The sequence below is a fragment of the Apteryx mantelli genome, chromosome 3 (assembly GCF_036417845.1).
Source record: "Apteryx mantelli isolate bAptMan1 chromosome 3, bAptMan1.hap1, whole genome shotgun sequence".
NCBI lineage: Eukaryota > Metazoa > Chordata > Aves > Apterygiformes > Apterygidae > Apteryx > Apteryx mantelli.
In genome coordinates, this window is record NC_089980.1 from 129,415,812 (window position 1) to 129,432,898 (window position 17,087).

General features: G+C 41.2%; 1 protein-coding gene across 1 annotated transcript in view; it reads right to left on the bottom strand.

The window, feature by feature from the left end:
- The window catches only part of LDAH (lipid droplet associated hydrolase), a 132,910-nt gene extending 120,098 nt beyond the window's left edge, over positions 1 to 12,812 (bottom strand). Inside the window, exon 1 of the mRNA XM_067294346.1 lies at positions 12,722 to 12,812. Within this exon, the coding sequence (XP_067150447.1) occupies positions 12,722 to 12,755 (34 nt within the window). The 5' untranslated portion in view covers positions 12,756 to 12,812. The remainder of the gene's footprint in view (positions 1 to 12,721) is intronic.
- Between the last annotated feature and the right edge of the window lie 4,275 nt (positions 12,813 to 17,087).

Here is a 17,087-nt window from a genome sequence, read left to right on the forward strand (position 1 = left end):
TTGGTGCACCTTGTCAGGGGGATGATGCCTAAGTGATAGATGTAATGGTATCACAAGGGAGAAGACAAGTTACAGAAAATAGTGGTGGAACCAAAATAAAGGAGAAGGGAATACTGAAGCAAACCTGTCATATGCAAGTCCACAAGACTATATGAAATGCATTCTGGGGTGCCAAGGAAGCTTGCTGATGTTATTGTAAGGCCACTCTCTATCTTTTTTGAAAGGTCATAACGAGTTGGGGGCAGTGCCTGAAATTTGCAAAAAGGCAAACATCATGTACATGTTCAAGATGGAGGATACAGCAAGCTGTAGGCCAGTCAGCTTCATCTCAGTTCCCAGGAAGGTATCAAAGAAATCCTCCTGGAAGTTTCACCCACACACACATGAAAGACATGAAAAAGACTGGGAGCACCCAGCATAGATTCATCAAGGGCACATCATGCCTGAATAGCCTTACTGCCTGCTATGATGAGATGAATGGCTCGGTGGATGAAGGGAGAACACCAGATGCCATTTACCTTAATTTGAGCAAGGCTTTCAGCACTGTCTCTCATAGTATTCTTATAGCCAAACTGCTGAGATATGGACTACGTAAACAGACTGTATGGTGGGTGGAAAATTGACAGGACTGCTGGGCTCAGAGGGTTGTGATCAGCAATTTCAAAAGAAAAAGGAAAAATCTAACTTACTAGCAGTGTTCCTCAAGGATCGACATTGGATCGGGTCTGGCCTGGACAACAGTATAGAGTTCCCTCTCAGCAGGTTTGTGCATGATACCAAATTGGGAGGAGGAGGAAGAGACACCAGCTGAAACACTGGAGGGCAGGGCTGCTATTCAAATGGTTCTTGACAGACTGGAAAAACAGGCTAACAGGAAACCATGAAATTCAAAGGCAAATGGAAACTCCTGCACCTGGGATGCAATAACCCCATGTAGCAGTATATGCTGGGGGCTGACTGGCTGAAAAATTGCTTTGCAGAAAAGCCATTGGCAGACAAGTTGAATAAGAGCCAGTAGTGTGCCCTTGCAACAGTGAAGGCTAACCGTATACTGGGCTGCATTAGCAAGAGAGTAGCCAGCAGGTTGAAGGACATGATTATTCCCCTCTGGTGTGGCATTTGAGGGACTGCATCTGGAGTACTGTGTCCAGTTTCAGGCTCCCCAGTATAAGCAAGACATTTTCATACTGGAGAGAGTCAAGGAGATGACCAGAATGCTGGAGCATGTGATGCACGAGGAGAGGTTGAGGGAGCAGCATTACTTCAGGCTTAAGAAGAGAAGGCTCAGTGGGGATCCTACTGCAGTCTTCCACTACTTAATGGGAATGTGTAGACAGAGACACTCTTCCTACAGGTATTCAGCAAAAGGACAAGGAACAGCAGTCACAAGTTGCAACAAGGGAAATTCCTATTTCTCTTCCCCCTTCCACTCATGATGGGGATTAAACCTTGGAAGAAGTTGCCCAGAGAGGTTACGGAACCCCCAGCCTTGGAGATATTCAATGCTTGACTGGACAAGGCCTTCAGCAACCTGACCTAGTTGAGCAAGGGGTTGGACTAAGTGACCTTCAGAGATCCTTTCCAGCCTAGATTATTTTAAGTGTTACCTAACAGCGACAAATCTTTAATAGCATCTCTATTCACCTGAGCTCTCTAGTCTGATCTACAATATCTATTCAGGGCAATGTACAAGGAGACAGTCACATGAAAGACAGATATAAGGATTTAATAAAGTTTTTTTTTTTCTTGGACACAACATGACGTTTCCGGGAAAAGATAATTAAGGTGTGAAACTTGGTGAAAATGTCACAGAGGACAACTTGGGGTACAGCAGCCATCAGATAATCAAGTTCAGGATCCAGAAGAAGGTTTGGATGACAAGCAGCAGTCAGGATCATGAACTTAAGGAGAAAGGACTTTAGCTTATTTAGATAAAATCCCCTTGGGAAGCTTTCAGAGAAGAAAAGGTACCCAGGAGAGTTGGTTGATTTTTAAAGAAATAATACTGAATCCTCAAGAAGAAACTCTCCTGTTGGGCTGGAAGATCACGAAAAATCAGCAGAAATCCCAATGGGCTAAATCAATGTAATCAACTAAATACAAGAAAAGTGCATATAAAATGCAGAAACAAGCACAGGCAAAGTATATGAGCAGTGCTGTTACTCTCCTCATTAGGGACAAAATCAGGAAGGCGAAGCCCAGCTGGAGCAATTAGCTAGGGACACAGAGGGTAACACAAAGGGATTCTACACTTGCTATAAGCAAAAGAATGTTTACAGAACATGTGGGCCCATTGATGAATGGGAGAGTCAATCATTCAAAAGATGTGCAAAAAGCTAAAGCCATCAGCACCATTTTTGTTGCAGTCTTTGCATCCCAACCTCCATGTGCACTAATATTGCTAGAGGAGGCGAGAGGCAGGCAGCAGCGGGAGCAACAGTTTAGGGATGACTTATAGAAACTGGATGTATTCAAATTCATTAGACTGGACTAGATACACTTAAGTGTGCCCCCCCCCCCCAAAAAAAAAAAAAATTGATTGATGCAATTGCAAGGCTGCTGTTTATCAAAGAATCAGGGCAAACAGGGGAGGCTGTTGATGGCTAGGAAAAAAAGTAAAAGTAAAACAAAACAAAACAAACTAAAGTTATGGCCTGTTTCAATCAAGAAAGGCAAGGGGGAGGACCTAGGCACTACAGGCTCATCTGACTCAGCTTAGTCTTGGGAAAGATCATTAGAGCATGTATTTTTCTAATCACATCACAGAAAAGACATTAATTCAGAATAAGGAACAAATTTACCAATGGCAAATCATGCTCAATCAATATGTTTCCCTTTTATGATAAAATGATTGGCTATATGAATGAAAGAAATAGATGCAATATACCTTGACTTATTAAGACTTTTGACAGCACTTCCCACTTCTCATTTGTAGGTTAAGGAAATGCAGGCTAAATAAACTGACTTACATAGGTTGAAAACTAGCTGAACCAACAGGCTTGAAAAGTAGTCAATTACTGGCTATCAGTCGGATGTCAAACGTGAGTACTCTCACGTCAACACTGGGGCCTATATAGCTCAACACGTTCTTCAAAAACCTGGATAATGAGAAAAATGAAGCCTCAGCAAACAACGCTGAATCAACTGGGACAGTTGATGAGGCCAGAGAAGAGCTTCAATTCAGAGGGTTAAGTTCCCTCGAGAGACTTAAGGACTGGGCCAACAAATCCCTTATGAAGCTCAACAGCAAGAAGTACAAAGATCTGCACCTGGCCGAGAACATCGTGCTTCAGTAGCAGCTATGAAGCAACTGGCTGAGCAGCAGCCCAGCTGAAAAGACACATTCATCATGATGGATGCCAAACTGAATAAAAAACAACAACGTGCTCTCAACAGAAACAAGGCAAGCTGCATATCGGACTGAATTAGAAGCACGGCCGCCAATCTGAGGGAAGTTACCCTTCCTTTCTATTCAGTAGTGGTAAGGACATACCTGCTACACTGAGTCTAGTTTTGTCCTCTCTCTCCTACTCCCCAGTTCAAGAAGGATACTGGGCAATGGAAATGGTCAAACAGAGGGCTGTCAAGGTGGTCAGCAGCCTAGAGCAAATAACCTCTGAGGAAAAGCTGTGGGAACTGCACTTTTTTAGCCTGACAAAGAGGAGGAGAAGGGGTAATCTAAGAGCAACATACAACTGCTTGAAGGAGAACCAAAGACAGCAGAGCCAAACTTCTCTTCAGTAGTGTCCGATGGTAAAATAAGAGGCAAGTTGTACCTTGAAAGGTTCAGACATTATGAAAAGTTTCTTTGCTAGGAGGGTAAAGCAGCTCTGGAAGACAAATCTCAGAGAGGTGGTGGAATCTCTATTGTCCAGCTGAGTCTTGGAAACCTCCAACAAAGCAATAGTTCTGGTCTGAGCAGAAGGTTGGACTAAGTTTTCCCTAGAGGTTTCTTTAAACCAACACCCTAAATTACCAGAAAGGATCAGAAGTGAGCTGCAACAAGGATCTCAGGCAATTTTTCTAGTACCTTAGCAAAGGCAGCAGAGGTCTTCAGGACTACAGTAGATAATAATAACTGCATAGGTCAGAAAAGGAATGTGATCAAGATCAGACCAGAAATCCAAGAAACCAAAGTAGTTGTATTCCACAGATTAACTGCACCAGCTTAAAAAAAACAAAACACAAACCAACAAAAAAAACCACACACACACACACAACACTGGTGAGCTTATTTGATTCAATTCAACACCCCAATGCAAAAGAATAACTGGAAAAATATATAGAAAGTGAGATCCCTACAGCTAACTGCTAGATTCTGAGCTCTAACAATTTCTGAAATATTATCGCCTGAACAGAATCATCCAGACCTGCAAAGCTCTTTGATTTGCAGGCTGGAACTAATCTGTTCATAGCTAAAAACTAGAAGGCAGAAGGAAGAAACCGACTGACTTGGTAGAAAACCTGCATAGATGAATAAGGGAAGGAGAAAAAAAAAAAAAGAAAAAAGAAAGGAAGAACTACCTAGATGTCATCTAAGGTTTCTTTGGACAAACAACAAACAGCGGAAGCCAGATTTCTGACAGAAAAACAGCAAATGTAGGCCTAAGAATCTGCAGGCTGTTGTGACACTGGTCACAAATCTTGAACCATTCTGCATGAAAAAAGCAGCCAGGAGCAGATAAAATATAAACATTTCTTCGTACTCTAAACTACAAATCTGTGTCAAAGATGTATGATGGAAAGGACATACTAGTCCATTTTGTGCTAGTTCTGAAGCATTAAATAAAAACTGTGAAGTGTTATTTGTAAAAACAAGTAAAACTACAAAACTAACACTGTACAAAAAATCAAATGAAGAAATGTAGTTACCTGAAAAGTCTTTTAAAATGCCATAAAAACCAACCCTGCATACCTAAGGCAGCTCAAAACAGTAGGCTGCATTTATCTAAAATGAGCAAAGTAACTGGGAGGCCTCATAGTCAGGGATCGCTTAGTGATCTAGCAATCTAACGCTTTCAGTCTGTTTTGCTCCTGTCTCCTCCCCTCCCCGAGCAGTAAAACAGCTAGGGAAGTTTCACTGGTGACAGCAAAAGTATCTGTGAAATGTGTGGGAATGGGGTACAGGCCACAAGTTATTCACGGTTAGAACTGTAATGATAAAAAAAGCTGAAGAAATGCAGAAAGAAAACTGGAAGCCGTTTTCATTTCTGAACCCTGTATAGAGACCCTGTACAGGGGACCGTGGATAGATCTAAGTAGTATGAAACCTAGTTTTAGAACTGGACCTACAGTATCATCACAAAATTTGTAATTCATTATGGCTAATGACCATTTAATGAACACCAAGAAAATGTGTGCTCCCTGGAGGAAGGGTAGCATGGAAGAGAATAATTTCTGGGTATTAATTTGTACTGGACAGTCTCTTGTCAGTGCCAAAAATTATAAACCACCAATTACTGAGATAACTTTTCAGCAAAGCAGAGCAGTACCCAAGAATTGGAAAAGTCTTAGATTGAAAAGATCCAGATTGTGAATTTAAATCAGGAATAGATGGATCTGTTTAATGATTCTGACAAGCAGCAATGAGAAAAGTGGGGATCAATGGCTGCAAATGTGTACCAGTGATTAAAGTCGTGGTATAGAGCAACTGCAAAAGAAAAACTGCTTCCCTAACATCCCCCATCAACCTTGTTCCAACAAGCTACTTCATGCATACTGACATGAACAGTTCAGGAGAGTTTTGGGGGCAAGTGATCAAGAAATCAGAAAACATTTTCAGACCCCAAAATGATGCAAGCCTACACTGGTCCAATACAAAGCTAGTAATGAAGAGGGTGATCAACACCCTGCAGAAATGGATTAGAAGGCCTACCACAACTTTAACCAACCTTTGGATCTCACAGATAACTTTGGCTTAAAAAAAAAGTTCAGAATGTGATAGTGACTATAGAAAAATCAAATTAAGCTCTTCTTAATTACCATTAATAATTATAATCCAGCTATTACAGCACACTCAGTTTTGATTTCCACACTACTCTCAAGAGGAGGAAACAGCAAATGAAAGAAGAGAGTATCAGGCACAATTGCAACCTTTACAAGAACAGTCATAGTCGTGAAAGCATCAGTTGTTGGGCTATAGCACTCTACACAATAGGCAAAGAAATCTCACTTTTTGTACTTCTGGCAATGAGATATTGATTTTTACTTCTGATCTCATTTCTCCTTTGGTAATCACACACCTCAGTTTTTGCTTGTGCTGACATTCCTTTTATAAAGGTCTCAAAAACCCAGTTATGCCTGTTACTGGGTAGACCACATGGCCCTCCATTTAGCACCGCAACTTTATCACCAAGTTGGTCTCATGAAGCATCAACACTCCAGCAAGCCAAGGCAGCTGCCAAGAAAATCATGATATGTTATCCCTGGTGTGGCTGAGGGTCCCCTGAGACCCTATACAGTATCAGCAACTATAAACAGACCCAAAGCTATTAAAAAAAAAAAAAAGATGACATTCTAAAACTGGAACTTGCTTTATCCGATGCATTTATGGTGGACGAGGTCCTACATGTGATGCCCTATCAGCTTGTTAATTCATACCCACATGGTAGCCTCCATATGATAATATCTTTTCAAAAGTGTTAAAACATCACAAATTCTTTCTGTTTTATTAAAAAGAGGTATTTACTTTATAAGCATCATTAAGTGGGGGAAATCCCAAAGACTGCAAGAAAGCTGTAGCTATATTCCTAGCAACTCCCCCAATTACCAGTTACGCAAGCCTGATGCTAAAGCTAAGAATGTTGATGACCTAAAAACAAACAAACAATAAGTTAGTAGCTTAAAGAAACAAGTGCACACAAGGAGGTACCAATGCATTAATTTGCAAAGTGCAATATGGCTTATTTTCCAGAATGGAAAATAGAATTTCTGGAAAATGGGAAGGTTCTTAGATTTAATTCTAAAGGAAGAACCAGTCATTCACTTGCATGTAATTTTGAGATCTACTGGATAGATGAAGTCACTTTTAAAGGTATCTTTCTCTCTGAATACTGCATTAAGAGTATTCTGGACCCAGAGGAAGATCTTGGCTTTTAAAACTGAAATCCCACTAAGGAATAAACTGAAGGTAGAGGGGTAAGTAACAGGTGGACCTAGTAAATACATGTTAGATATATGATCTGGGATTAGACTGCAATCTTAGCAAAAACCTCAGTCAAGTAAAGACAGTATTTCTTCATAACAGAATGTAAAAAGCTGGAGCTGAAGTGCAATGTCTTCACGGCAGAGAAGGTTTCTAGGGAGGAAACTATGCCAGGTCTCGTCTGAGCAGAAAATTTTACAGAAACAGCAGACTTATGTCAAGAGCATGTTGTAAATGAGCTTTCCCAGCTGCCTGCAAGAAAATCAAGCAAAAAGCCAAAATTCTACTATAGAAAACCAAAGGGAAACAAATCATATTTTAGAGCGGATAGCATGAAAAAAAAAAAATCACAAAGATGACAAAATCTCCAAAGCCTGTAATTTGTTTAATTATTTATTTCTGTATCAATCATGTTGGACAGAGTATCAACATTTTGGGAACTGCAGGGAAAAACTAAGATATAACACCATGATTACAGACTGGCTTAAAATCTCACTGAAGTTAGAGGTAGGAATGCTACAATTCACGAAAGAAGTTGCAAAAACCCATTAAGTTCATTTCTGGATGTAGAAAAATGAAATGTCAATGGCCTTCAAATACCAGCATATATTACTACCCAAAAGAAAGCATGTTTGAAGCTGAAGAGGCATGTGAACTATGTGGGAGAAGACTTGGCATGGGCCTTCTCCAAGTATTGAAGCAAAGGGTATTACTTCCATAGCAGAGAGAGAGAAATAGCAGAACATACTGCAGAAAAAGTGAAATAGCAGAAAATTTAGGACACAGATTTTAGAAAGAGTTGACAATGGCATTAAGAACAACAGAGAGCGCAAGAAAGAGAGAGAGAGAGAGACAATAAATGTGCAAACACGTACACTTGTGGTCTAAGGGTCTGGGAACAAAGCTTGCTCACTAAACAAAAGTGGTGCTTCTTTGTTGTTTCATTTCTACTGTATATAGGGAAAAAAAAAGAACTTCGCACAGCCTTTTAAAAAAAACAGTATCAAGTCAAAGAAAAGACTTGGCTCTACACTGTATGCTCTATACTTTTTATTTGCTTTCCTATATCAAACAACTTGTAAGACCCACATTTTTGTTGGACAGCTGTTTAAGTTATATAGGTAATTCAGAAAACATTCAAGCACAAAAAAAAGTGTTGGTAAACTACATATGCATGTAAACAATAGCACCCAAAAGTTGTAAGTTTTTTTAAAAAATTCCATCTTTCGGCAGCACTAATGACAGGCAAAAGAAAAAGCAGTTGCTGCTTCATCTAATGTCAAATACCTACTTTTCCACCACATATTGGAATGAGGTTCACCGTTTAATGGAGCAGAGCATTCTTCCTTTGTCCTTGTTTAATAAGGCAAAGCTCAAAGAACGTAAGGAATACTAGCTGGAAGCAGATACCAAAGCAAAAAGAGCATACGGTCATCCAATTAGCAGTAGGCTTTCCTTGATTGGATTCCCTCAACCTTTGCTGTGCTATCAGCCTTCCTATATTTCTACACGTATCAGTCCTTACATGTTTCTTCCACATTTTCACATTAATTGTTCACCCTTAGGCCAACATTGCCTCTTAAATCAAAGCAGTTCTAGTTAGCTCACACTGCAGGCTTTTTCTGCCTGTTTTATTGTTTCAACTTGCATGCGTTCTTATATTAACTGCTTATCTGGCCTTTGCCTTCACTGATGCCCCCTCTCTAGGTACTGCTGGTTGCCATGCTTCCTGACAGAGTCATAAAGAATTAGTCAAGATACTTCCTATTTACAGTGGATCAACCTACCAGTCTCAACAACATCTTCCAGTTTCCTCTCAGCCTGTATTTGCTGCTCACCACCTCCTTCCTATGTTTACTGCAGCAGCTGTAGAGTCTGATGATCATTTATTAAGCTAAACAGGCTATGAAGCAGTCAGAGGCAAAGAGGCCATAGGGAGCTTTAAGCAAAGGACAGAGGAACTAACAGGAGAATCAATGAACATGAGACATAACAAGCAAGAGACTACAAAGAAAGATATCAGATAATTATATTATTGTAGTGGCTCAGAAGGAGATCTAATGTTATCTGCACTGTTAATATTGGGAAGGACTTGGATTCTGGGCCTTGTAATACATGATGGTGAAGTTCATCATTCTGCTGATCAGGTAGAAGGGACAGAGACCAGAGTTGAACAGATAGTCTGAAAAAAAGCCAGGCAGTTACTGAACAGCATCTCCAAGATGCCACCAGTGCCACTGGAAGACCTGCACATGCCAGTGCCCTGACGTGCAGACTTAGGGGTCTGATACCAGTGGAGGACTCCAGTCAATTCACCGTGCTGGAGGCACTGTAACTCCAGCAATAACTTGTTCCTCAAAACAAGAGTAACCCTTGAACTATCCCTGTTTTGCACAAGGACCCAGATCCTCCCACTAAAATAACCCTGTCAAAGTCTGACAGCACTGGACTAAATACAAATACATATACGAAGCCTGTGTTCTTCAGAAGCTGAAATAATGATCCAGTTCTCATTATCTGATAACTGTTTTATTTCCAAGTACTGCTCTAATTTCTTGAAAGATAATATGGGGGGATGGAAGTGAAGAGGAGACTGTATTTCCACAAAAAAATTAATAAGAGACTTGAGTGAAGGATCTGTCTAAACAAAAGAAAATGGAACAGATTCTAAACAGAGGCAGCAGATAAGACAGAAAAAGGGAAGGACCAAAATAACAGAAGGGTTATTAGGAGCAGCAGACCAAACAGTAGGAAGTGAGGACACTTAAGGAAGTCTATGTACTACAGTTTGAGCTACTCTCGCCTTCTCTACTCATTTTTTTGTTGTTGTTGTAACCAAATTTGCATTTCCTTCCATTCAGGACCATATTGCTAAATTATATTTTGCTTTATGCTGACTTGTCATTCAGGCTGCTCATATGTAATATTTTAAATTACAAATGCAAATTATGCAAACTTTCCTTTCAGAAGAAATCCTGCCCTACTTGGATTTGTAGTATCTCTAGTTAAACCTAGTTCTGGCTCATCAGAATTACCCAACAAACAAAAACAAGGCACTTACTGCACAAGGCACAGCTATGTTAGGTGGTTGTGCAACCCTAGCTAGGTAAATAAACAATTCTTTCATTCATTTCACTAGTCCACTGTACACTCAGGCTAGTATTTCAGAGTGATATTCCAGATTTGTTTCGAGGTTACAGTTCTGTTAGGGTCAGTCCTTTCACGTTACACATTTGTTTTCCATTATAAAAGTTCCTTCATCAGACTGACTTACTTCCCCCACTATAACCTGTTTATGAACCCTACTGCACACCTAAACACTATCATTTGAAGTGCAAACTGGAATCAAATTTGGTCAAGCATTTTAATGAAAATTCACAGTATTATACAGCAGACTTAAGAGCAGAAAAAACATCGTTAAACCACTACTAACTGCATATGCCTGATTTATATCAGGCAAATACTAACTGTCATTCACATCCTGCATATATGTTGTCTGTAAAAATGTATGCAAAATACGATTAAAACCCAAACCCTGAAATTTCATTCCTAATACTTGGCATATATAACCGAGACATTATCCAAAATGGGGACCCCTACTTTTTCCTTGCAGGGTACCCACAATGAAACATAACAACAGGAAAAGAGTCACTAAAAAACACAAAGCTATCAACAAAACTAATAGCAAGATCAGTGCTAGAAAGCTTTAGAGTAAATCTTGTCAACTTTATCGGCAAACCCTTTGGCTTGGCAGTCATATTGGAAATTTAGTTTTATGATTGCCCATGCGCAGTTTTTCTAATTGCCTTCATGAATCACATGGAGTAGATGAGCAGCTAATAACTGATCAGTAGCTCTTCCAATATAGGAAGTTGAAAGTACCAAATACAACGAGCTGGAGGCGAGTTCAAAACAAAAGGAGGCACCTCCTTATTCAGCGGGTGTTTGACCCACGGGGCTTCTTGACACTGGATGCTGTGAACATTAGTTTACATTGGTGCAAGGCAAGAACAAATTCACGGAGAAGAAATCTACTGGGAAATTCGATGTCTTTAGTACATCTATTCCAGAAAGTTCCTGGGCTGGTGATTGGAGGCTGAGCGGATACTTAGGGGGTAGGGGTAGGTGAAGTGAAAACATGTATGTTTGCCTCTTTCATAAAGATCTGCTTAGGGCACTGTCAAAGGCAAGATTCTTGACAGACGCCTAATTTTGTTTGCTTTTATACATTTTTTGCAGTAATTCCATGATGGAAAATACTAAATGTTAGTGCTATGACTTAGCAACTTCTGTAAGTATGTGCATACTTCCTTCGCTGGCACCATAAGCAAGCACCTCAAGAAAATAACACTATGCTAATAAAGAACTGCAATAATCTTAATTAATAATTGAAGACTTACAAGTCTCTGAGCCACACAAGATACAAATTCACATCCAGACCCTGCAACAGGTCAATGCAGACGCCCTTCGAACCTTAATTGCACATTGTAAAGTCCCCGAGGGCCAGAATTGTGTTGCATCTTAAAGAATGAGGGCCTGAATCATTTAAGTAGTTCAAGTCTTTCAGTGATATAACTTCCATATTATACTTAAATTGCAAAAGAAGAAGCCGTTTCATTATTGTTGCAGATGCCACAAAAATGTTAGCGGGAAGAAAGCCTTCAACAATTGTCATGTCTCAACAATGCTTCATCATCACCATCTTCATTTTCTTTTACATTTCCATATCATCATTTACACTGCTTCCTGGACCTGCTGCTCACCTCATCCGGCGCAGGCATCTCTTCTCTTTCGCATCAGCTACCTTCAAGCTTACATTACCGACAGCGATGCTGCTTTGGGACTGATACTATGAACAACACTGGCAGACAGGGGACTCCTGAAGAAGGGTGTGTGCACGCTCACTGGCTTCTCTGCTTTTCCAAACCATATTCTTTCCCTGCATAAGTCTCATCTTGCTTGTAGTTTTTAAGCATTTTTAACCTCATTTTCTTCATTTATAGGCCCTTCAGGCCACAGACTTTTCCCTCCTACCTGCTTTATAACTTGCTGCTTAGATAAGGAGTACTAATCAGCTGCAAGGGATGTTTCACAGGGACAAGCACTGACACACAAAAAAACACTACAAGCGGCACTTCTGCTATACTGCAGGTATTTTATGGAAACGAAACGCTGCTTAGGAATTGTTTCTTGAAGTTTCACCACAAGACAAGACAAAAGGGAGCGGGCACGAAGCATTACCTAGTGCACGGGATGCGCTAATCCAGCCTGAGCCCTATGCACGACCACTTACCAGCACCGCTCGCGGCAGCGCGATTCTATAAATACGGCTCCTGCACTACCATTATATAAGGACACACCGCGGCTCAGCGCGGCTCCGTGTCGGCTCCATCGCCGGGTCACCGACAGCTGCGTTACAGAGGGAGGAACCGGCGCCTCGCGGCCGCGCTGAGGGGGCCCCGCGCCTCGTTTCACCAAACTGCCCCCCGGGACCCGCCGCCGCCGCCGGGGCTCGGCCGGCAGCACCCGGCCCGCGAGGGGAGCGGCGGCCCCGCGCCGCCCCGCGGAGGCACGTACCTTCCGCCCGCGCGGGCTCCCCGGCACCCAGCATCGCGGCGGCGGCGGCGGGGAGGTAACGGCCGGCGCCCGCAACGTCTGCCGAAGCCGGGCGGAAGCAGGCGGCGAGGCCGCGCGGCGGCGGGGCGGAGGGCGGGCGCCGCGGCTTCCGCCTGGGCCGCGCGGGGCGGGCCGCGGGCAGCCCGGCCCCGCCCGCCGCCCGCCGCCTCCCGCCGCCGCCGCCCGGCGCGGCCCGCAGGTGCCCCGAGGACCCCGCGGCGGCCCGCAGCCAGCCGGGCGGGAGCCCGCTACAGCAGTCGGGGGGTGTCCTCCGGTCTGGGGATCCGCCCGGGCGGCGCCCTCCGTTTCCCGGTCTGCGGTTCTGGGGAAGAAATCGGGGTTGGAAAGAGCCGGCTAAGCTGGCACGCTGCTGAGGCGGGGGAGGGGGTGCCGGGAACAGGGAAGCGCCCCTCGAAAAGTTCAAAGTTGCATCCAAGTGAGGGAAATCGGAACATAAACCGGCTACTTGGGAGGTAAATTCACAGTAAAGCAGCCCCCCCAAAAAAGATTTTGAGGATCAGCTTACAAAAGACATCAGTAGCAATAAATCCTTTCTCAAGATCCTGCCAGAGACTGGTAAATGCTCAAGGTGCGAAGGGAGCTCAGAGAAGATAAGGCTGTAACGCAAAGACTAAATGAGGTTTTCCTTCCATGTCTGTCAAAGATGAACTCCGGGTGGTTTTCATGCTAGAATGCTGCTTTTCTTGAGAAACGTGTTGGAAGAGCTGTCTCAAATTGAAGTTGTGGTAGAATAAAAAGAAATTGGCAATATCGGATGGCGTTTATCCAAGAGTTATTGAGGAATTCAGATATGAAGTAGTTGAACTGCTAACCATGCTGTATAACCACTTGCTTAAGACAGCCTTAGTATTGGAAGACTGAGAGTAGCATATGTGTCAGAAATTTAAGTGGTTCCCAGAGGAATCTGGAGAACTAAAACCCAGTAAGTTTGATGCATATATTGAACAAATTGATGGAAAGGATAATAAAGGCTAGAATGAGCGGAACATGAATAAAGATGGAGAAAAGTCATCATTTTTATGAAGGGGACGTCATGCCTGTAAAATCTTTTGGAGGAGCCAAATGACCAAGTGGACAAGGAAAGCCTGGTTGATGTACTTTACCTGAATTTCCAAAAGGCACTTGACATTTAAGAGTTTCCATCAAAGACTCTTAAAAGATTAATCTGTTGTGGGATAAAAGTTAAGATCTTCAGATGGATAAGTAGCTGATGAAAAGACAGGAAGCAAAAGGTAGGAATAAATTACCATTTTTTTTCAATGAAATGGCCAAACCAGTAGGGTTTTACAGGAATTTGTGCAAAGGTCAGTGCTGTTCAATGTACTCAGCAATACTCTGAAAAGGGAGGTGGATAGTGGAGTAGCAAAAATTGTTGTTGATACTGAGTTATTCAGGTTAGTAAAAATTGTGAAGTGCAGAAGGACCTCTGAATTCAAATGGCACTGCAGTAAAATGACTGATTAATGTTGATATATGAGATAAAATAGTCTGAATATTTAGACAGAATAATAGGCCCTTAAGCAATTATTGCAGCTCATGAAAGAGACCTTGGAATTGTATTAGATGCTCTATGAAATCTCAGTGCTTTGTGCTCAGTAGTGGTCAAAAAACAAATAAGATGTAGTAACCATTTGGAAACAAAGACCATCATTCTTTCTATATGACTGTGATATACTCACTTCTTGAATGTGGTGTGCAATTCCAGCCCCCCTCCGCTCAAAAAGGATATAATGAAGCTACAAAAGGTATAGAAAGGTGTGACAAAAAATTTCAGAAGTATGAAATTCTTCCATATAAAGAACACTAAATGAAGTGAAACTCTTCTGAAGCCAAGGTGAAGAGGTTAGGGAAACATGGCAGAAGTCTGTACAATGAGGAGTGAAACTTAGTTGGACAGACAATTATTGCTTATTGTTTTTTCTCATACAAAAACTGTGGAAAGGAAATTAAACAAGTAACAGTTTCAAAACAAAAATTATTTTAGCGTCTCCTTAAACTGTGGAGTTTTTTGGGAATGTCATAGATCCCCAAAGTTTACTGAGATTTGAAAAAAGATAAGGCAAATTTGGGGAAGAGAGATCCATCAGGGGCTATTAAACATGAAGATGCTGCTGGAAGGCTCAGGAAGCCTCACCAGTCTTTTGGAGGTTGAGCGTACCAAAGAAATATCCCAGGGTACTTGCCCTTTCCTTGGTATCTGCTGTTGGATGCAGTCAGAGACAGGACGGACTTTTGGTTGGATTTGATAGGGTTGTTTTCGTGTTCCTAGTTACAACTAATAGTGAGTAACACTGCTCTTTCGGAAAATCAGATCAAGTCTTGCAGGCCATTTTTTATTCCAGACCTCAGTTTATCTAATATGTGTTTAAAAAAACAAAGGGCGATCTAGGCGCTTAAGATACTGTTGATCAGAGTACAATATTTTATTACAATGTTTATAAAACTTGATTGTCAGCGGAAGGTAAGCACATGACAGTGTACATTGCATTTTGTCGCAACTGGAATTGATAAGTTCCTGCAGTGAAGTCACAGAAATTATTTTCTTTAATTTTGTAAAAGAATGTGCAAAGTTTGTTCTGGTCTGTTTTGAATGGGCTTGCAAAGGAAGCAGGACTCCTCCGTCCCGTCCTGGATTTTACACATGAATTTCCATTCTTGAAATTTCCATTCTTGAATTTCCATTCATTTCAGTGTTTTGACATTCAGGTTTCCCACTTAAAAGTAGGAATAAAAATAACCTAAGTCATAATGGTTAGATGTAAATTCCAAGGTTGCTGGCTTTTGCTCCCTGTGAGGGGATAAGCATTAGGCTTCTGCTCAGCAATTTGTAATCTGATTGCTAGTTGTGATGGGCGTAGATGATGGAAAGTGGGAGGAAAGGGTTTGTGTGGTCACAGCCAGCATGACCATACCAATATTCTGTTTATCAGTGACTGTGTTGTAAATTGTTTGCGCTCATTTTCTTAAATTTTTTTTACTAGCTGAGAAAATTGGTGGTTGTTGTCCTCACAGGAGAAGTACATCCATAGTTTTATGTGTGATTTGGTGTATGCTCTTTAGAGAGCAGGTGCTCAGTAATCTTTAATTTCTTAATTGAGACCATAAAATTGCTGATTATCGTGAACTTTCATAGTGGCTTCCCCCGGGGAAGGGATTGCATGAATGACTCCTTCACTTTGCGTGAGTCTCAGGAGTAAGGGGTACGGCTCAAAGCATTCTAACACACATTTTATCCAAACATTTGCATTGCTCGTATGCATCATTATCCTTATTATTAATAATAAGAGTAATTCAGTATAGGGCAGTTATTTGTTGGTTTGTTTTATGTGTTGATATTTAATATACCATTTTGATTGGTGTTCCTTGTGAATTAACAATTATTTACAATACACTAACTTTGTGGATTACAGACCTGTAGTTGGTCTGGGTGTTTTAATAGGTAGTAAACAAATAACAAAAATAAAAGTTAATCAAAACAGTCTCTACGCTAAAGAATCAATAATCCAGTGGTAGGATGTAAGAAGTAAATAAAGCTGGTGAAGTGGGTGTTTTGAGGGCAGCATATGTTTTGCATAATAGCTCATCATCTCAGCTCATCACCTGCCTAGCCACTGTATAGTCACCTATGCTATTAGAGAGTCATTCCTTTCTTCCTCATAATTGAGTCTCAGATATGTATTTTCATCACTTATATCCTCATGTAAGGGGGAAAAACCCTTAAAAGGATCTGTTCTTCAATTTGTGAACTTATTTCTTAAGTCAAATTCCACCATCAAATCCTCACACTCAGCTCTCACCTAAGCACTGTAATTGGGAGTTGTTGTCCACGTATCCACAGGGCCAGAATTCTGTGTATGATGTACAGTTGTTTGCAGTGGTCAGACATCGGGATTCAATCTGCAGAATGTATTCTCAGGAGAAGATCACAAATTGTTCCTTGTTTCATTAATTTATAAGTTTAGTAGTAAAGTAGAAGAGTATATGTGCATACATACATATCAATAAAGCTCACATAATGGTTTATTATTTTCAGTACATTTTCTGTAAATCTGTAAATATGAAAAAGCTGTTTTGCTTTAATATTCACCAAATTATATTAATGCCTTTACTCTACAGCTGTTTGTTTCTTCTGTTCTCTGGTGCCTTGAATGCAATGGGAAGATGTTTCTGATGTGTGTGGCTCCTCTTTGATGCAGACACAGAAATGAATAAAATAAATTAAGAGTGATAGAGAGAAAGGTGATGCTGTAAAGGTAGCCTAGAGACAAGATAAAGAATTCAGTGATTCTTTTACAGTTAAAACATC